This window comes from Colletotrichum graminicola (assembly GCF_000149035.1).
Source record: "Colletotrichum graminicola M1.001 genomic scaffold supercont1.16, whole genome shotgun sequence".
In the NCBI taxonomy this organism is placed as follows: Eukaryota; Fungi; Ascomycota; class Sordariomycetes; order Glomerellales; family Glomerellaceae; genus Colletotrichum; species Colletotrichum graminicola.
Window position 1 is genome coordinate 164,259 of NW_007361020.1, and position 18,970 is coordinate 183,228.

General features: G+C 55.3%; 11 protein-coding genes and 2 non-coding genes across 13 annotated transcripts; 3 read left to right on the forward strand and 10 right to left on the reverse strand.

The window, feature by feature from the left end:
* Positions 1 to 21: 21 nt before the first annotated feature.
* Positions 22 to 279, reverse strand: GLRG_04855 (uncharacterized protein; the record flags this gene model as incomplete). Its single annotated transcript, XM_008095540.1, has 1 exon — positions 22 to 279. One exon carries the CDS (start codon positions 277 to 279, stop codon positions 22 to 24), a length of 258 nt encoding a protein of 85 aa, XP_008093731.1.
* A 155-nt stretch (positions 280 to 434) lies between these two features.
* GLRG_04856 (ABC transporter) lies at positions 435 to 1,274 on the reverse strand (the record flags this gene model as incomplete). Its single annotated transcript, XM_008095541.1, has 1 exon — positions 435 to 1,274. The coding sequence occupies one exon, from the start codon at positions 1,272 to 1,274 to the stop codon at positions 435 to 437; it is 840 nt and encodes a 279-aa protein (XP_008093732.1).
* A 679-nt stretch (positions 1,275 to 1,953) lies between these two features.
* On the forward strand, positions 1,954 to 3,652 carry GLRG_04857 (DNA polymerase alpha/epsilon subunit B; the record flags this gene model as incomplete). Its single annotated transcript, XM_008095542.1, has 4 exons — positions 1,954 to 1,997; positions 2,069 to 2,384; positions 2,444 to 3,350; positions 3,417 to 3,652. 4 exons carry the CDS (start codon positions 1,954 to 1,956, stop codon positions 3,650 to 3,652), a joined length of 1,503 nt encoding a protein of 500 aa, XP_008093733.1.
* Positions 3,653 to 4,095: 443 nt separating this feature from the next.
* GLRG_04858 (uncharacterized protein) lies at positions 4,096 to 5,586 on the reverse strand (the record flags this gene model as incomplete). Its single annotated transcript, XM_008095543.1, has 1 exon — positions 4,096 to 5,586. One exon carries the CDS (start codon positions 5,584 to 5,586, stop codon positions 4,096 to 4,098), a length of 1,491 nt encoding a protein of 496 aa, XP_008093734.1.
* Positions 5,587 to 6,780: 1,194 nt separating this feature from the next.
* On the reverse strand, positions 6,781 to 7,497 carry GLRG_04859 (acetyltransferase; the record flags this gene model as incomplete). Its single annotated transcript, XM_008095544.1, has 2 exons — positions 6,781 to 7,389; positions 7,486 to 7,497. The coding sequence occupies 2 exons, from the start codon at positions 7,495 to 7,497 to the stop codon at positions 6,781 to 6,783; spliced, it is 621 nt and encodes a 206-aa protein (XP_008093735.1).
* A 387-nt stretch (positions 7,498 to 7,884) lies between these two features.
* On the forward strand, positions 7,885 to 8,001 carry GLRG_13116. The gene has a single exon. It is a non-coding gene; the product is annotated as a tRNA-Ser (tRNA).
* A 214-nt stretch (positions 8,002 to 8,215) lies between these two features.
* On the reverse strand, positions 8,216 to 8,642 carry GLRG_04860 (uncharacterized protein; the record flags this gene model as incomplete). Its single annotated transcript, XM_008095545.1, has 3 exons — positions 8,216 to 8,244; positions 8,355 to 8,441; positions 8,591 to 8,642. 3 exons carry the CDS (start codon positions 8,640 to 8,642, stop codon positions 8,216 to 8,218), a joined length of 168 nt encoding a protein of 55 aa, XP_008093736.1.
* Positions 8,334 to 8,435, reverse strand: GLRG_13117. Its single transcript has one exon. It is a non-coding gene; the product is annotated as a tRNA-Ser (tRNA).
* Positions 8,643 to 9,107: 465 nt separating the features above from the next.
* Positions 9,108 to 10,133, reverse strand: GLRG_04861 (pyridoxal-phosphate dependent enzyme; the record flags this gene model as incomplete). The annotated part of the gene is made up of 1 exon (XM_008095546.1): positions 9,108 to 10,133. The coding sequence occupies one exon, from the start codon at positions 10,131 to 10,133 to the stop codon at positions 9,108 to 9,110; it is 1,026 nt and encodes a 341-aa protein (XP_008093737.1).
* A 1,136-nt stretch (positions 10,134 to 11,269) lies between these two features.
* On the reverse strand, positions 11,270 to 13,019 carry GLRG_04862 (tRNA synthetase class I; the record flags this gene model as incomplete). The annotated part of the gene is made up of 3 exons (XM_008095547.1): positions 11,270 to 11,578; positions 11,630 to 12,891; positions 12,953 to 13,019. 3 exons carry the CDS (start codon positions 13,017 to 13,019, stop codon positions 11,270 to 11,272), a joined length of 1,638 nt encoding a protein of 545 aa, XP_008093738.1.
* A 426-nt stretch (positions 13,020 to 13,445) lies between these two features.
* On the forward strand, positions 13,446 to 14,016 carry GLRG_04863 (nuclear transport factor 2 domain-containing protein; the record flags this gene model as incomplete). Its single annotated transcript, XM_008095548.1, has 2 exons — positions 13,446 to 13,491; positions 13,550 to 14,016. 2 exons carry the CDS (start codon positions 13,446 to 13,448, stop codon positions 14,014 to 14,016), a joined length of 513 nt encoding a protein of 170 aa, XP_008093739.1.
* A 337-nt stretch (positions 14,017 to 14,353) lies between these two features.
* GLRG_04864 (prenyltransferase alpha subunit) lies at positions 14,354 to 16,173 on the reverse strand (the record flags this gene model as incomplete). The annotated part of the gene is made up of 3 exons (XM_008095549.1): positions 14,354 to 15,228; positions 15,314 to 15,991; positions 16,122 to 16,173. 3 exons carry the CDS (start codon positions 16,171 to 16,173, stop codon positions 14,354 to 14,356), a joined length of 1,605 nt encoding a protein of 534 aa, XP_008093740.1.
* A 507-nt stretch (positions 16,174 to 16,680) lies between these two features.
* Positions 16,681 to 18,249, reverse strand: GLRG_04865 (mevalonate kinase; the record flags this gene model as incomplete). Its single annotated transcript, XM_008095550.1, has 2 exons — positions 16,681 to 17,964; positions 18,034 to 18,249. The coding sequence occupies 2 exons, from the start codon at positions 18,247 to 18,249 to the stop codon at positions 16,681 to 16,683; spliced, it is 1,500 nt and encodes a 499-aa protein (XP_008093741.1).
* Positions 18,250 to 18,970: the final 721 nt, after the last annotated feature.

Below are 18,970 nucleotides of genomic sequence, written 5' to 3' on the forward strand. Positions count from 1 at the left end.
CCCCCCTTTTATGGTTGAAGACTAGGGTATCTTTAAAGCCGCGGAAATCCTGAAAGAAAAGAAAACAAGCCGCCCCCCTGTGGCATGTATGCCCGTTGTTGAACAGAGTCTATGCAACCAAACGCCGTCTGGAAGGCCAGTTGAGAGTACCTTTCCGTATCCGTCTCCATTCTCTCCTCTTGCGCGTTCCCCCGCCAATCCTCGCCCATGCGAGACTACCTGACATCCCCGTGGTCTAAGTTTGAAACGACACCTATATGGAGTGGACCCGGTGCTCATCTCCAGTCGAGGCAAAGACGGCAAAACGCTGTCAAGAAAGCAGTTGAGTGCCCCGTTTCGCCACTCCTAACCCAGGAAAGCAAAAGCAAAATTGTTTAGCCACACGATCCACAGCCAACCACCGCCAGCGGGCTGTCCCCTCCCCTCCGACAGTCTTATTTCAGCTTGTCAGACTCGTCACCGTAGCCCCCGTACCCGCCAGCAGCGTACGTCTTGCCCTCGGACTCAATGCGGGACTGCGACCTCGGGCCGCGGTCCTTGAGGTCCTGGCGCAGCCAGCCGAGCACCAGCTCGCCGAGGGTGCTGTTCCCGGTGCCACCCCCGACGCCGTCGAGGAACTTGCCGGCCGTGTCCCACTCGCGGACGGTGCCGAGGTGCATGTGAACAAGGTGCGTCGGCCAGCCGGCGAGGTTGTCGAGGATGTGGGTCGCGTAGACGATGGTGCAGTCCCGGATCTCCGTCTCGTGGCGGAGCCAGCCCAGGAACTCAGCGCGGCTGAGCACGTCGAGGTCGACGGTGATCTCGTCGAGCAGGAGGATGGTCCAGGGGCGGATGAGACCCATGGCGAGCTGGACGCGGCGGCGCTCGCCGTCGGAGACGGCGTGCATGCGCCAGGCGGTGTCAATATCGAGGACGGAGACGAGCTCGTCGCGGCGGTCCGGGTAGGCATCGCCGCCGACGGAACGGAGGAGCTCAAGAACACCAATGTCGGTGCGGACAATGGGGTTCAAGACCCATTCGAGGCCGAGGTAGGTGACACCCTCGAGCCCTTCCTTGAAGGGATCGACGCCGGCGATGGAGATGCCGCCCTGCGGGGCGAGGCGCTTGCCGGCGAGGAGGCGGAGGAGGGTGGTCTTGCCGGCGCCGTTGGCGCCGATGAGGAGGGTGCGCGAGCGCGAGGGCACGGAGAGGGAGATGTCCTTGAGGCCCGAGGTGGAACCCTGGAAATTGTAGCTGAGGTTGGTCACCTCAATGGTGGGGGATTTCTGGGCCATGATGGGCGGGCGTGAAAGAGGGGGGGGGGGGGATATTCGACAATGCGAGAGGTAGAGCGAAAAAGGATGTCACGAAGGATGGAGAAAGGCGAATGGGGGGGGGGGGGGCTGATGTGCGGTTGAGAGGAAGGAAAGTTAATAGAGAGCACTATGAGAAGAAAAGCAATCAAGCATTCACACCGCCCACGAGCGAAGGCGTCATGACTTGACCGGACACCTAGCGGCGATAGCACGGGAAGTCTAGGATGTCTACACTAGTCTAAACGGGCAATCGGATCCGCGCGCCCTTTCCTTGACTTGTCAGCAAGAAAGAAAAAATTACAGTGCCCCTCATTCATTCCAGAGAGGGAATGTGCACTGGATTGATGACACAACGAGCGGGAACCCCGCCATGGGTGGCCGGGCCAATGTCTGAACCGATCCACCCGACCGCCAAAGACGGGAGACCCCTCCCCGCCCCGCCCCAACCCCATTTACGCCAAAATTCGCGACTTTTCCGGTCCGAAGCTCATTCGACGCGTCCGGGTTTTACACGCAATACCGAACCCCAGCTTCAACGCCCTGTCGTCAGCCATTGACACCGCCCAAAAGCCTCTTTGACCTCGTTAACGGTACATCATCAGTTTCCAGTCGCAACGTCACTAGCCGGACCGAAAAAGAAGGAAAGAAAAAAAAAACCATGGTGACCCTCGAAGAAGCCACCGCGTTTCTCCAAAAGCCGGCGTAAGTCAACCGTGTATGGATCTGCAAAGAAACCCACCAAACATCTAACCCATCCGTTCTCCCGCCCGCAGCGACGCAGCCGCAGCCTCCACGACCCTCGTCCGCGCCCCTTCGCATTACAAACCCCTCAACACCTTCGCTCTGCCCAAGGAGCGCTCGTACCAGCAGCAGTATGCCGACGTGTACTTCCTGCGCCTCACTTCCATTCAGCCCGCCGTCAACGCCGTCGCCGCCGAGGCCTGGGACGGCACCGTCATCGGCGGCGAGGAGGCCAAGCACGTGAACCGCGTTCTCGATGTCCGCCAGGGCGAGCTCTGCTGGGTGACGGGCACCGTCTACATGGACATGGCGCTGAAGCCCAACATCCTCGAGGACGTGACCAAGGACGTACGTCTCTCCCTTCATATCCCGGCACCGCAGGACCGCAACTGACTAGACCCGCGCAGCGCTGGATCTCGGCCCCCGTCTCCACGGACCGCTACTACTCGGACGACGACAAGGACACCATCATGCTCGAGGACGACTCTGGTCGCATCCGCCTCGTCGGCGACGTCCTCAAGTCCATCCACCTCGTCACCGGCACAATCATCGGCGTCATGGGCACCGAGAACGCAAACGGCGAGCTCGAGGTCATCGACGTGAAGTTCCCGGACCTTGCCCCGCAACCCTCCCGCTGGACCCTCACCGACAGCCCCTCCCAAGACCACGACATGTCCGGCACCTCCAACCCATCCCAACGGCCTTCGTCCAAGATCGCCATCGTCTCGGGCCTCTCCTTCTCCGGCTCCGACGCCTCCTACGCCCTCGAGCTCTCCCTCCTCCTCGAGTTCCTCCTCGGCGAGGCCCTCACTCCGGCCGCCCAGTCCTCCGAGCTCGCCCACATCTCCCGCCTCATCATCGCAGGGAACTCCATCAGCTCCTCCACGTCCACCGCGAACCCGGCTTCCGGGACGGCGGCCAACAAGAAGTACGGCTACGACGCCAGCGCCTACAACCCCCTCCCCAGCCAGCTCTTCGACGAATTCCTCGCCGACCTCCTCCCCTCCATCCCTGTCACCCTCATGCCCGGCGCCGAGGACCCCGCCAACGCGAGCTACCCGCAGCAGCCCATCCACGCGGCCATGTTCCCGCGCTCGCGGCCCTACTGCGCGGCCCCCGGCGCCAAGGAGCCCGGCTGGTTCGACACCGTGACGAACCCCTGGGAGGGCGAGATCGACGGGTGGCGGGTCCTCGGCACCGGCGGCCAGAACGTCGACGACGTCTTCAAGTACGTCGACAGCGACGACCGCCTTGGCATGATGGAGGCCATGTGTAGGTGGCGCTGCAGCGCTCCCACTGCGCCGGACACACTCTGTGAGCAGCTAACCCCCACTACAACCCCCTTCTTTCTCTCGACGCCTTGCTGACGCTCGTCCAAAGGGGCCTACCCTTTCCAAGACAATGACCCCTTTGTCATGAAGGACGCCCCCCACCTCTACTTCGTCGGTTGCCAGCCCGACTTCTCGACAACGGTCATCCAGGGCGGCGACGGCCAGCAGGTCCGGCTCGTCACCGTGCCGTCCTTCGCGGAGACCAAGGAGCTGGTCCTGGTTGACACGGAAACGCTGGAGGTCTCCAGGGTCAAGATCGTCGCGGCAGCTGCGACAGCATCATGATGGGCAAGTCGAAACTTGAGCGAGGAAGAAAGAAAATGAGAGAGAGAGAAAAGAGCACGTTCACCAAGAAAGTTATGATTTGATATACCCCCCATAAGCTATGTATGGAAAGGAAATGGAAATCGCCGGTGTCTAGATTCGTGGAGTGGATATTAATGCTACCTAATGAATAGGCCCTTCAGAAAAACCAAGCGCTTTTATGTGAAGAAATCATGCTTAGTACCCCCCCGGCCGCCTGTCCCGGAGACGGTCGATGCGATATTGCCAAGTGCACGCACCCATTCAACCTCAAATGCGAAGAGATCAGACGCAGCCATCGCCCCAGGATCTGTTCCCAAAGGCATATACACACCCGTGAACCAAAAAGCCCAAAGCAAATTCTTCCTCGCGCCAACTGAGTCGATCGAGATGATGCGCACCCCCTTCCGCTCAACTACTCTCTTTCAAAAACCAAAATCGTCTTCTTCGTCGCTCTCATCATCGCCAGCCCGAGAGCCCACGAACCTTCCGTTCGGCCCCTCCCAAATATCGCGAACCATGACCGACAGCTTCTCGAGGCTTCGCTGCGCCTCGCCCGCCTTCATGCTGCGGTACGACTGCATGACCTGGTCGTTCTTCCAAATGTCCTCCTGGCCGCGCTTCGCGCGCCGGATTCTGGCCGCATACTTCATGTTGAGCCGGATGCGCTCTTGGTTGCCGCCGCCCGTGTTGACGAGGACCTGGATGAACTGGCAGGGCAGCCCTTTGAGTGCGCGCATGACTTCGGACGTCTTCTCGAAGAAGTCAAGAAAGCTGATCTCGCCTGTATCAACCTGGCGGATAGGCGTGATCTCAATGGTGATGGTGTGCACACGGGCCCTCAGAGGCTTCAGGTTGCGGAAGACGCCGATGGCGTTCGCCATACTCAGGAGGTATCCCCTGTCGAAGCGGTTCGGCTCTGCGACGATCATGAGATTGCGGAACTTGTGGCCGTAGCGGCAGATGTCAATCTCGACTTCGGGGTCTCGGGCTGATCGCGCCGCTGGAAGCAGGTCGTCCTCGTCATACTCGTCCTCACTACTGCCCTCATATTCCGAAAGGGGAAGCTCATCTGCCATCAAGGGATGATGAACCACAATTTCGTTCTCACCTAGTATGTTGGTGGCTGGCAATTTGGCGGTGTCTCTGAGGAGGTAGAGAAATGTGTTATCGCCATAGAGCACGTCTACTGCTTCGTTTCTGACCTGGCGGCAGGCTCGTAAGATGCTCGTCTCGACCATAGGCCGGTTTCGAGGATAGACTGCGGACCAACCTTGTCGAACTCGGATGGGATCTTTAACAACGAGAATTTCCTTGTAAATCTTTCGTCGGATCTCGATCGGAAGCTTCATCAAGGGGAAGGCGTCCTCATCGCCTGGTGTCTTGCGGCCGGTCATCCGCGAAGAGAGGTTGCCACGACCAGGTTGGAAACCTAACAGCGGAGAGTTCGTAGAGTAGACCGCTGCCTTTTCTTTGCGTGTAGTTGCCCTGGCTTTCTCAGCTTTCTTCGGCTGAGTCTTGAGTTGAGACGGAAGGGAAAGTTTGGGGTTGGCTCCCCATGTGTAAAGGGCGGTCGACTTTCTCGCAAAGCTCGCACCATGGTCCAGCGCTGGAGGCATCTCACGTACCGCATGATAGTCGTGGGGGTTGGGGCCTCTGGCTCCTTTGCGTCGCTTGGTAGGTCTGATCGTACCATCATCGCTGCTGTCCTCCTCGTCGAGAGGAATTGGGCGCTTGCGACTTCCGTCGCTGTTCGCAGCCTTGGTTTGTCCTGTAGACTTGGATTTCGAAGCCGAAGCGCGAGGCTTTACTTTGGGTGCTTTGCCTTTACCCTTAGAAACTTTGACCTGGTTCCGAGATGCAGCAGCAGAGTCCTGTTTCTTTTTGGCCACCCCTGCATCCTTACCTGGAGCCATGCTGCGAGGATATGAGGCTGAGAGAGAGACCAGTGAGTAGGGGTTCATCAAGAGTAGTCGGTTGAAAGCTGTCGGTACTTACCTGACAAATTATTGGAGAGGACGAGTGACGGAACTTAAGATCAGAGTTCCGCCGAACGTCACTTGATCTATGTAGGCCTCTAATTTGCGGCTCACCTGAGCTTGGGTCTCTGGGTTTAGTAAAGCGACTAGTAGATAGTCTTGTTGTGTTGTCGAATGAAGCTATCCTTTATTCATGGGCCTTGAGAAAATCATCAGCTTAAGTAGCAGAAAAGGTCTTGGTGTTTGTTTGGTGTAACTTTTGCGTGGCTATGAAGGGAAAGTGCGCTTTTCCGTTACCCGGTGCTTTGTCTTGATAAATAATACCTTGGTGGCATGAGGAAAGTTGGAAATACGGCTTTTCTGACTGTCAAAGATCAAAAAGGAACTGGGGCACAAAGTCGTTTCTTGTATAGGACCCTTTTCGCAGTTTTTGATAGGGAAGAAAGACCGACCTGGAAGGTATTCGCGGTCGCGAGAAGAAGTCCCGAAACCGAGGGCTCTTCGTAAGATGGCACGGAGATAGTCGGACTGAGACGTGATAGCTGGCAATCTGATCTTGGAGTCAAGTATTGAGAAATGAAATCGGGCTGCTTTGCAGGTCAGTCGTCCGAGGCAAGCACGCAGTGATACCTTGTTTCCCTGTAGAAAGAAGACAGCCCCGATCGTCGAGTAGCAAGCTAGCAAGGTGAGTTGTTATGGTGAGAGATGAGCTATTGATTATGTGTGAGATGGTGAGAGATACGTGTGGTAGTTCGTGGGGAAGGAGTATCCCTCTGATATTGCTCTCATGAGGTATCTGCAGTCTCGATGGCAGGTATGTCAGTCAGTAGATTCAAAGAAGGGAAAGAGTATCTGATTGCCTAACCCTTTAAAGAAAGAGCGTGTATGGCATAGAAAGTTCCCGTTGACTGGCGTCAGCAATCTTGTGTTCTACTTGAAGTCTCGATTGGTAAAGTAGAGAATTGGCTGTCAGAACAAGGCATTGTCTCCACATGAAACAGATATGATAAATTTCACCAGTCAAGGAAATGATGATATTGGTCAAGTTGTTAAGTGGAATGCGTAAATGATAATGGCATGGATTGATCAATACTACCAGGACTTCTCGGTTTGTCATTTTACGATGCTAGGTCATCTAGAATACACGATCTCTCTATACTCCTTGGTGGCCTTGACGGCAGAAAACTGGCCAACCATCTTGATTTCTCCAAAGTAATTCGCGACCCCCTTCTGCACGAAACCTAACCGCCTGAACAGTGCGATGCTCGCCGCATTCTTCTCCTTGATCTTGACCATCAAGCCCTTAAGTTCTGGCATCTTCCCCTCGCCAGACTTACCCTCGCCCTCAACGTACTCGGCAATAATGCGCTCCTTGTTGCGGTGCACGTAGGTCAGGAGTGCTGTCACGGCGGCGTGTCCAATGCCCTTTCCGCGATGGTCCTTAGACGCGATCATGACATCCACCTCGCCGACGTACGAGCCCTCGGCCGCGGCCTGAGTTGCCTCATCGTCATCGCCATCGTCGTCATCGGGGTAAATGAAGAAATTGATGTCGCCAATCATTTGCCCCGGGGCGTCAACTTCCCCAGCCTGTACCGCTTCGAGCTTCGTCTCGGATGATGCAGGCAGCGGATGGCAGATGATGAAGGTGAGCTTGTCGTGCGATGTCCGCCATGACTGCTGGTTCTCGTACTCCTCCTCGAGTGTTAATGGTTCTGAGGCCGTGGCTTCTTGGATGTCCTATGTCGAGCAATGAGTGGAGTTAGCTCGTTGCATCCTCCATCTTCACAGAAGCCGTCGTGAATGAAAGGAGAGAATGGCTCGGGGTTTGCTGACCGGATCGCTCATCCACTCATGATACCGCTCTACATGTTTCGCCTCATATGGGACCAGAGTCACCCGCGGCGTCGCAATGGCTGCTCTTTACGTGTAAGCAAATACTGGCTTACAAGATGTCTTGTGGTTTGGACTTGACTCAAGCAGGAGTGGATGACATGCCTGTATGTTCGTTCAGTCTCATTGTGTACTTGCATAACCTGTCTCAATTATATTCGTAAAACTCCACTTCAACTCTGGGAGCCTGGAAGCAAACACGAAGACCCCGCCAGTCTCGCCCGCTTGCAGCTCCGCGCTCTCTCCTGCCGGCGTCCCAAAGAGGAAGTGCGTCACAGACGAACAGCGGTCAAGTGTGGAGTTGATCCTGTTCAGTCACACAACAGCTCTAGCTGAGTGGATGTCAACGTGCCAGAGTGGTTAATGGGCTGCCCTGCTACGGATTCTCGGTCCTTGGATCTGGTCCCTACGGTTTAGGCAGTGGCTTCGGTCGCGCAAGTTCGAATCTTGTCGTTGACGGTGTTACTTTTTTCTCTCTCGTTGCAGGCAGTCTTTTGTGAGGCCACAGAGAGCGAGTGGTTAGAGCGAGAGTCATTTGGTATTATTATCTTGTTGATTACGTTTTTTTTGCACAGAGGTAGCAACAGCTGTCCGCAGTTCTCTCTGCCCTTTAACGCCCCACATCCACAGACTTCCTACAACGTGCAACAGCTTCCTTTTACATCAAGCTTGTTTACTTACCACTACGGCGGAATCCAGCAACTACAATAAGTAGTAAATATTAAAAAACAACGAGCGCACTACATTAGTAAGGCAGTAAATCAACGGTGGTAAAAATAGCAAAAGTAAGACGTCAAGGACAGGATTCGAACCTGCGCGACCGAAGCCACTGCCTATACTGAAACCAAGGGTTTGGTAGCAGGGCAGCCCATTAACCACTCTGGCACCTTGACTAGTGTCTGTTATGACATCATGTTTCAATGTCAATAATATGTACCATGCAGACCGTCGCGCTGGCTGTACTATGCAGCGCCTCGCTGATAGCCGGATATTTCTCAAGAGCTATCAATAAGTAAACATCTGTGCAATTGTTAAACATTGTACCCACCGAAGAACTGGAGAAGAGGTCGCTTGGAATAAGGTTCTACTAGATCCGCCATCCACGTCCGGATTGTGCTTGTACGTATATATGTATGTATGCACACAACTTCAATCAGCAGGTTTCTTTCAAAGTAATGGAAAATGTATATTGATCAGGCAGGAGGTGAAACTGAGGGGTTTCTCCTTTTCCTTTCCCTTTTGATATATAAGAATCTCTATTTATTCAAAGGGCCAGACCGAGACCCTGCTACAAATACATCAACAAATGACGTTGGCTTGCAACAACAATATCAGTTCGTTGTGCGTAGATTCGTCTGTGTCTACGAACTCAGCCTTCGTCCGTAGAATCAGCTTTCCGGTTTAAGCGGTAAACTGAGGAGGAGCATTACCTGAATACGTCTAACAACCTGTCCTGGCCACATTTCGTCTATAAAGATCACAAGTCCCTCTGGCGTCGTCTTTGATCTATAATCATATGATCGACCGCGTAGCTGCCCGGTCCAATGAACAGACATATATGCCATTCACACGGTGATGCCATAAGTGGCACGGTATCCTTCTAACATTTCCATGGTCACATTTGACCCCCCGCAAACAATGAGGACAATGTTCGTCTCCGCCCACTCCTTGTCTGACAAGAAGCCGCCCATCTGCTTACGCAGAGTGCCGTTGTACACAGTCGCAATCGTCGCTCCGCAAGCGACCTCAACCACCAACTGGGCGTCACCGACGAAACGTACGCAGGCCGTGGCCGCCTCTGCGTCAGTAACCGTCACGCTTTTGTGGCATTCGGGGATGTCTCGTACAAGTTCCCACGCCTTGCTCGCGACACGAACCGCGCCGAGCGAGCCCGCAATGGATGTGATGCCCGGGAGCGTGACGTGTTCTCCGGCACGCACGCTGGCATTCAGACTGTCCGCGCCAACGGTTTCGACCGCCAGCAGCCTCGGCACAGGCCGGTTGACCCAGTGATACTGGGAAATACCCTGGCTGAGGCCAACGAGCAGGCCACCGCCGCCGACAGAACACACAATGCCGTTGATCTTGCGGCGTTCAAGTTGTGAGGCCACCTCGTCAATGATGGTGGATGCGCCGTCCCAGATATGTGGGTGGTCGAAGGGCGGCACATAGACGCCGGCCGGGTCATTGGCCAGCAGCACTTCACGGAGGTGTCGGTCTGCCTCGGCCCAGTTCTCTCCGACCTGGACACAGTCCGCGCCCAAGAGCTTCAGTTTTGAGATCATGAGAGGCGACGTCGTCTTGGGCACAACGACGGTGGCCTTGCGCTTGAGCGCGATGGCCGAGGTTGCGCACGCGAGGCCGGCGTTGCCGCCGGACGAGCAGTAGAAGTGGGCGTCTGCTGCCTCCGGGGCGGCTTCGGCAGCGCGGACCATCAAATTGCCGACCCCGCGGGACTTGAACGATCCTGACGGCTGGAGGTTCTCGAGCTTGAGGTAGATGTTGCATCCTGCTATGCGAGACAGAGCTGCCGATCTTATGCAGGGTGTCTCAATCCATGGCTTCTCGGCATTTGAAGAGAGCAGACCCATGGTTGTCTTGGGTGTGAAAATTTACCCCAGAAACCCCCAAAGACTAGTGAATTTAAAAAAAAAAGGCAGAAAGAGACAAGCAACTTATTGGAAACTTCTGATACGTTCAGGGAAGCGACATCATATATTAACACGTTACGTTTGGTAGCCAAGTGACTTGGCTGTCGTCAAGCAAAGGGCGTCCGTTGACAAGTGCTGTGGAGAATTTTACAGGGGTTTATCTGCAAGCTGCTGCAGTGACTTCGTGGTTATCAGGAAGCTAGTGTAAACGAACAACCTCTTGTTCACGAAATGCGATTGTGAACCGGCCTTCGGAAATGCCATCAGACCGGGACGCCAAAGAACACTATAGATCCCACCTCGAGAGTTTTCGAACAGGGTCACCCCGAAATGTCACCCGAACTCTGTAATCGGCTCTTGTAATGTTGCCACTTTGATGTTACACAGTACTATACCGTATCCTCTCGATAAATCTGACATCTGCTGACTTTTGGGCTAACGAGAACGGGTATCGCGGTTACTGTATACAGTATAGCGTAGTCCTATGCACTATACCTATTATAGAAAGCGGTCAATCTCAAGCAGAAGACGTCTAGCAACTCTAATAAGCCTGTTTGCTGGCCTTTGTACACTTCCCACGTAATTTGCCTCTGGCGTACTCCGTACATGATGAGCCCCTACTTTTGCTACTGCTAGATCCCTGTTACTGCCAGCCGGTCATACCTCTTACGGCGGCCGCTATACCCCATCTCGTTAGCCCAGAGGCTAGCAGATGTCGGATTTGTCGAGAGGATACCTACGGAGAAGGCCCCATCTCCACTGTGGACACCAATTATAACCCCACAAAGGTCAAAAATGTATAGTACTTCTATTTGCGCCTAATTTTGCCTATACCAGAGGTACTAGCAATTTCACTCTCTTCGAAGAGCCACGCTGTAAGTTAGGTAATCATGGATTCTTATCACGTGAGTGTAGTGCGGATAAATAAGTGGAGATGGGGCCTTCTCGCGCCTGATGGGATACAATCTTACAAACGGCTCCTGTTTATCTTTTTCTTTTTTGGTGGGCAAATTACAGATATACAGACATAAAAAAAGCCCATTCGTCATCGCGGCCATTGATACCAAACCTCAAGCTCATTTTTTAGCAGCTGGCGGCGGGAAGAGGCTGTTCCAGTCCCCGGGCCGTCCTGGGTCAATCATCGGTGTGCCGTACGTCAGATCCGCGCCAAACACCGCGTGCTCAAACCCGCGCTTGTCGACTTGAACGCCGAGAATGTCCAGCATTGTGCCCATCTTGGCTGGCATGACGGGCTGAAGTAGAATACCCGCGCATCTAACAGCCTCCGAGGCATGATAGATGATCTCGTGCAGCTCGGCTTGATCCGTGGCCTTGGTCGACCTGTACAGGTTCCACGGCCCCGTGTCAGTAAGGTACTTGTTCACCTAGGTCGAGTCAGTTCAGCCCATAGGGGAAATCCATGTGATTCTTCTCACCTCCGCGAGAACGCTCAGCACGCTGCGAATAGCGGCATTGGGGTTCAGCTGGTCCATGTGCTCCGACATGGTCGCCGCCATCTCATTAACTGACGCCTTTAGCGCATCGCTCCCATTGACGGCGTGTCCCCTGAATATGCCATTCTGACCCACCCATGCTACAGAATTTCTGAGCTTCCACACCTTGCTCTTTGCGACACGGTTCATCGAGTTACCCAAGGTTGACTGCAGGTCCTTCTGATACCTCTCCAAGATGAAGGAGTTCTCGTAGTCGGCATCTTTCTCGATGCCGCCGTCGCGCATCATGAAGTATCGCATCGTATCCAGCCCCCAGCGGTCGATCGCGAAGAAAGGGTTCACGACGTTTCCGAGCGACTTGGACATCTTCTTCCTGCCCAGCGTCCAGTGCGCGTGGGTCAGCAGCTGCTTGGGCAGCGGAAGATCCAGCGCCATGAGCAGCGCCGGCCAGTATACGCCGTGGAACCGCACGATGTCCTTGCCGATAACATGCACGTCCGCGGGCCACCCGCCCTCGTGCTCACGACCCGGCTGCCACCCAGGGAAGCCTGCCTTGGTGAGGTAATTGATGAGTGCGTCTACCCACACGTAAACGGTCTGGCTTGGGTCGTCGGGGACGCGCACGCCCCAGTCCAGCCTCTGTACCGGCCGCGAGATGGAGAGGTCTTCGAGATTGTTCGACACCCACGCGATGACCTCGTTCATGCGCGCCCTCGGCACGATCCAATCAGGGTTCGCTGTGTAAAATTCCAACAGTCTGTCCTTCAACGCTGTCATGCGGAAGTGATAAGTCTTCTCCTCGATCCACTCGACCTCGTTCCCGGACTCGATTGAAACCATCGCCGTTCTTCCCGTCCGCGGTACAACTTTCCGCTCGATCTCGTCGGCCGCGTAAAAGCACTCGTCGCTGATGCAGTACCATCCTTGATGCTTGGCTTCATAGATGTAACCTTTTCCCTTGAGAAGATGCCAGAAGTGCTGAACCGCCTCCTTGTGGTCAGGGTCTGTTGTGCGGATGAAGTGGTCGTTGTCCATGCCAATCGCGCGCGCCAGGTCCCGGAACTTTTCGGCCGTTGTGTCGCAGAAATCCTTGGGCTCCACGCCCTGCCGCGCAGCCGCTTGTTGTACCTTGGAGCCGTGTTCGTCCGTGCCGGTGCAGAGGATCGCAGGCCGGCCCTTGAGAACCTGCCAGCGCTTCAGGACGTCGGCGAGGATCATCGAGTACATGTGGCCGATATGCGGCGCTACAATGGTATCAATTAGCCCCGGTATGTGGCATTGAGATGCAAGCAAAGCTTCACATACATGCATTGACGTAAAAAATCGGCGTCGTCACGTAGTACGGCTTATCGCCCTTGCTGTCAGAGCTCATGAACCGGCGACCCGATGTCTGGCCATGGTTGCATGAAGGACACGCCCAGGTTGGTCGTAGTGCCGGGGCATAGCGACGGCTGCGGAAGGCCGAAGCTGTGGGTACTCTCGCTGGTCTCATTGAGCGTGGGAGGATTGTGTCTGCCGTTTGGAGAGCATGCCGTCGAAGGAGATATTAAAAGTTACGCGATATGTCGAGCTGGGAGTGGTGTTCCAGTAATATTGTTCCGGCTAAGGGTACCGTACTAATTGATTTTCCGATAACGGTACAGAGCTCTTATCCATCGAGGTTCCCTGCTGCCCCGCCAAACTTGTTGCACGAGTCCTTCAATAGGTACTTTGCGACAACATCACCAAACAAACATTACCACGACTTACCTCATCCACGAGAATCTGCGACTTAGTACCCAAGAAAACAGCTGCAATCATGTCGCTTCCCTCCCGCGAAACAGAAATGAGAGCGTCAGCTGACGGTACGCTCCCCCCCTTCAACCCCCCTACCCCTCTCAATCCTCAACTCACAGACTCAAGCGGCCTCAAACTTCGCCGACGCCTACTACGAAGCCCTCAACCGCCGCAAGCCTGCCGGCACCCTCTCAAACTTCTACACGACAACCTGCTCCAAATACCCCTCACCACCCGACATCTCCATCAACGGCGCCGTCCTGCAGGGCGGGCCCGACGAGTACATTGCCCTCCTCGATACCCAAGGCGCTGACGTGCGCTACGAGATCGAGGCGCTCGACGCCCACGTCATCAACAACGACTTCTCGCTCGGCTGTCCCGAGCATCTGCAGCGCGGCGACGAGAAGGGTGCCAAGTGCAGCATCGCCGCGCAGGTCACCGGCCGCGTCTACTACGGCAAGGGCCGCGACGCGCCGGCCAAGACGTTCAACGAGGTCTTTGTGCTGGTGCCGAACTGGGATACTTTTGGAAAGAACCCGCCGAGAGGCGCTAGGCGGTGGTTGATCATGAGCCAAAACTTCCGCGCATTGTGAGGTGTCTAGATTCCCGAACGAGAGTAGGTGTAAAATTGCAAGCGACATCACGGGTATTGGGTTTGCTTTTGAGAGACGAATTAGGAGGTGTGGTTGCTTGCCTTCATCGATTTCTACTTTCGGCGTGCTGACCGATCATCAACAGAACCGAGCTATGAGTATGAAGAGATGCCACGCTCTGGTGCCGGGCTCCTGACGGTATTGGCGTGGCACTGACATGATGTACATGAACGGACAAAGTACCATCAATCTTATCGAACCACACTACGGTGGACGTCCAAAATCGGGACAGATCAAAATAAGAAATACCTCAAGGCACGTTTTCTGCTACAATGGACTACTCCAGCTGCTGCTTCCTATATTTCCAGTACCCCGCCCTCACGGGATCCCACCTTTCCGCCAGCCGGTCGAGGTACTTTACCGCCTCGGCCTTTTGTCCCTTTTCCGCAAGCACCTCGGCCAGGAAGTCTAGCGCGTGGCTGCTGCGCACCTCCTCCTTGTCGTCGCCCTCGCCGACGCCCTTAACGAACTGTGCCGCAAACGCCTCGGCCGCCTCGAGTTTGCGCCCGCCCTTGACCAGCACGCCGCGCAGGTAGTTCCAGGCGGCCTGATTCTGCGGCGCCAGGAGCGTCTTCTCTTGAGCGTATTTCACTTCGCGGTCGATGACGTCGGCGGATATCTTTGGGTCAGGCTCCGTCGCGTGCGAGCCCTCGGTGGAGGCGGCCGGGTCGTTAAAGACGAGGAAGAAGCGGTGCGACCAGGCCGAGTTGTTGCGCACGTCCTCCTCGATCCAGTTCTGCGTCGACAGCAGCTCCGACAGGTTCCACAGCCCCAGCTTTCGCACGAGGTATTGCCGATAGCTCCACACGTGGTAGTTCTTGGTGTCCTCCTCGAGCATGCGGGTGAGAAACTCGACCTCGGACCGGGCAAAACGCTTGACCTCGTCTGGCGTCGCCTTGATGGCCTTGTAGTGGTGGTCCAGCAGCAGCTGTCGATGGTGCCAGATCTGGTAATTCTTGATGTGCTCGAGCGAGACAGCGTTCAGCCACTCGATCTCATCGACGAGCGGGATGTTGAGGGTCTCAACTATTTTGAAGCGGTACAGCCAAACTGTGTAGTGCGCAGGGTTCATGGAAATGACGTGCTCGGTCAGCCGAAGGCACCGTGGGGTGTACTCTTCGGCCACCATGACGGCACGGAGGTAGCTCATGACTGGGAAAACGCACAGTGTGTCAGTGAAAACGAGGCCCCGAATGCATGCCACTGTCCAAGACACAAGTAGGTTTGAATTATTTACCCTCAGCGTAATCCTCCGGGTAAGCGATCGTAGCCAGTGCACCCTCGGGCTCATCGGCGGGAATGGGCACGACGTCGTCCCACTCCGGGTCCGTCGCATATGGGCCCATCTTATCACCGTAAAGCTCTTTCCTGATGGCCGACATCTCTCGTCGTCTCTGCGTCTCCTCCTGGATGTCCTCCTGGGTGATGTGCGTGACCTCTCCCGTTGTCGCGTCCGTCACTCCGTTCCTCGCAAACTCCCTCCGTTGGAGGAAACGCCGGTGCAGGACCCCGAGCGCTGTGAGCTGTGCCTGCTTCGCGGCCCGGGCGGCGAACTGCTCGAGCGGGTACTCGCCGACGTCGCGGCCGTTCTTGTCTTTACCCCAGTCGTAGACGACAGCGGCGCCCTTTTCGGTCTTGTGCCGGTCGAGGCGGCGGATCGGCGGGCTCTCGCGGTTGACCTGCTTCCAGAACTCGCGCTCCGCCTTGTTGGTGAGGTAAATGTCCTTATTCGCTACGTGGCGCACCAGAGTTGCGTTGACCCACGACTGTCGTTCGGCAGGTGTGAGGCTGTGCAGGCCACCGGCTTCCTCCCGTTTCCGTTCGTGAGGGTTCGTCTGGTAGTAACGTTGGAGGGAGCGCTCGTTGACCGTCTTTGGGGGCTCCGGGGCCTGGGCAGCAGGTTGTGTATGCTTGCCTGTTTTCAGCAAAGCCAGGTTAGCACATGCAGAGGAGAGGAAAGGCCAGCCTCGGCATTTTCGGACCGCGCGAAGGCCAAAAGACGCTGCGTGAAGCAGCGATGAATTAAGTAACTGGTATCAACTCACTCTTGCTCTCAGCTTCCTTGGCTTTGGAGCTGACCTTGGATTTAGCGGGCATGTCTGCGGCCGGTTTGAGTCGATGGCGGGGTTGGATGATTTCGCGAGCGAGGTCTGGTCTGACTGTGGAAAACGTTACGCCTACAGCCGCTGTACCCCACCACAGAAAGCTCCTTAGGTACAGCCACCCAGGCCTGACCAAGGCATTCATTCTTGAACAGCTAGGTGCATGTAACAAACAAGACGAACAAACGAACGCCCAACACATAGCTGCCAGACAGTCCAGTTTCGGTTTAACCTACACGGCATAAGTTTGAGCACCGTTTTTAGGTAGGCTTCTAAGATCTAGGTGTACGATACTAAAAAAGCCACAAAAAAAAAAAAAACCAAACTATACATATGGACCGTGGCCTGCTAAATGTCCCTGTCCCCACCCTCAGCGCCATTGTTATGTCGTCCGGCAATAAAATGTAAGGTTGAAAGAAAGATCCTGTCCAGATTTGCGCCCTGGCAAATCTGGTAGAGCACAGGAGTCTTATTAGAAGCAGATGGAGCGACACCACGTTGACTATCGGCTCTCAACTCTCCAGAACTTCCACCCCTCGCGCTCCCCTGCCCCTCCGTGGACACCAACCAGTTTCTCGACGCCTTCATTTCCGTCGGCGTTCAGAAAGCTCTCCTGGTCGATTTCCATACCTCCGTCATTGTCCTCGTCCATTCCATTCTTGAGGACGGCGGGCCAGAGCACACCAACACCATCACCACCCAGGGTCGTCTCGAACTTTTCGTAGCCCTCGTCCGCCAGTTGGGTCTCTAGTTTCATAAGCTTCTCCTTTTCCACATCGGGCTTGAGCAGTGTGATGGAGCAACCGCCGCCGCCAGCGCCGGTCAACTTAGTCCAACCAATGCCTTCGTGGTCCACTAGCTCTCGTATCCGCTCGAGACGCGGATGCGACACCCCCAAAGAGACCAGCAAGCCGTGGTTGATGGTCATGAGCTCTCCAACCTTGCGAAGACTTTCAGCCTCCTCATTATCGAACTCCTCACCACCAATGAGCTTGTCTGCCGCATCTGTAACCTTATCGATGGCGTCTAGAATGCAGCCAACAAGCTCGGGATGCGTCTTCTTGAGCTTAGCGACCTTGGCGACTTCGAATGCCGTTGACTTGGCCTGCTTCGTGTCGACGAGAAGAAGGGGCAGTTCGGGAAAATCCCAAAGTGGCCGTACCGCAGGTGGCTTGTTGTAATCTGTCCGTTGGAAGACGACAGCTTTGCCCTGCGTTGCTACGGTATTGTCAACGCCAGAAGGGTTGCCGTGTATACACATCTCGCAAACAAAGGCCCATCTGTTGATTCTCTCCACTTGCAGTCGTGCTTCATCAGGAGGTTGATCTGGGTGTGGGCCCGATAGCGTGCGCAGCTGCAGAAGAAGAGCTGCCGCTAAACAGACAGCGATTGATGCGCTGCTGCCCAGGCCAGCGCCAATAGGAATGGTTGATCTCAAGGTGTAGAGGCATCCCGTAAACGACTGGGAACCCAAGGAGAGGAAGATGTAGAGGAAGGCCGAGGCAGAGTTGTGGTGCACTTTGCGCACTTCTTCGGACTTGTGCAGTGATACTCCAGTGAGGTGCGGCTGGATGGCTTCGACAAGTTCCGGATCAAGCTCCGTCACGAGATCGTAGTAGTACTTCTTCTTGTCGGGGCGCTGGAAGGTCTCCCAGGGCAGTTCGTCGATGTTCCAAGTGTGTTGCAGGTCGATGTCTGGGAAGCGCAGCGTAACCGTTCTTCTCGATTTAGAAAGAGAGGTGACGAGAAGGTATGATCGCAGAGAGATGGCAGCAGCGATAGCAGCCTGTTTGTTTCACAAGTCAGTCCATGCGACGGGGTGAGCGAGGAAAAGGGGAATCGCGGACAACCGTACCTTGCGGTGAACCACAGCGTGTTCTCCAAAGACAATGACCTTGCCAGGCGCAGAGACCATGAAAGCAGGCATCATGGGGCTCGACTGTTTACGACTCATTTTGAGACGGGTGGCCAGGTTGGCATTGCCGTTTACATATGAGGCGGCCGACACGCCATTGATGGCGATGGTGTCAGCCCCATCCCGCGTTTCTGTTTCTGGGGCAAAAACAGCCATAATGTCTTATCGGTGAGGGGATCTGCAGGCGCGAGGAGAGACCTCGGGGTCGTCGCGCAGTCGTCGAATGAGCCTGTGAGAGGCGTGGCGCAAACCAACCGTCAGGGTCGTCTAGGAACCGAGGAGTTGGTGTTGAGAGGTCAATTGGTGGATGGTACCAAGAGCGGAACGAATCGAGACTGCAGCTGCAAGACAGGCCGTCGTGGAAGGTCGAGAAAGTCGGGTGCGTTGGTTGGCGCAAATACCGGCGAGGGAACTGCGAAGCGAGATAAAAAAAAAAGTGTTGAGTGAGAAGCAGCGAGGCGGATGTGAGTGACGATACCTAGCGGCGCGCAAGAGAGAAGTAGAAGAAGGAAAGGGTGTGGTGGGGTTTCGGGGGCCAGGAGTGTTATACAGTAATACAAGTACTTTGATTAGAGGATGAGAGGACAGAGGACGGGACATTAGATTTAGTTAGCCAATCTAGCTTTGCTACGTCCCGGGGTACTGTTGACAAGCAAGCTAATTCCGCAGCGTGGTTGCTGGAGCTTAACACGGAAACGGATCTGGCCCCTATAGCACAGGAAACGTGGGGAAAGACGATCACCAGAGGGTGTCTGTCTACAGTACAAGCACACGTACTATGTACGTACGTAGGACACGACGGAGGGGCACATGACGGACAGCTGCAGAGTGTTCCAAAAACAATAGTGCCGTACTGATACGGATGGAAGACACGGAG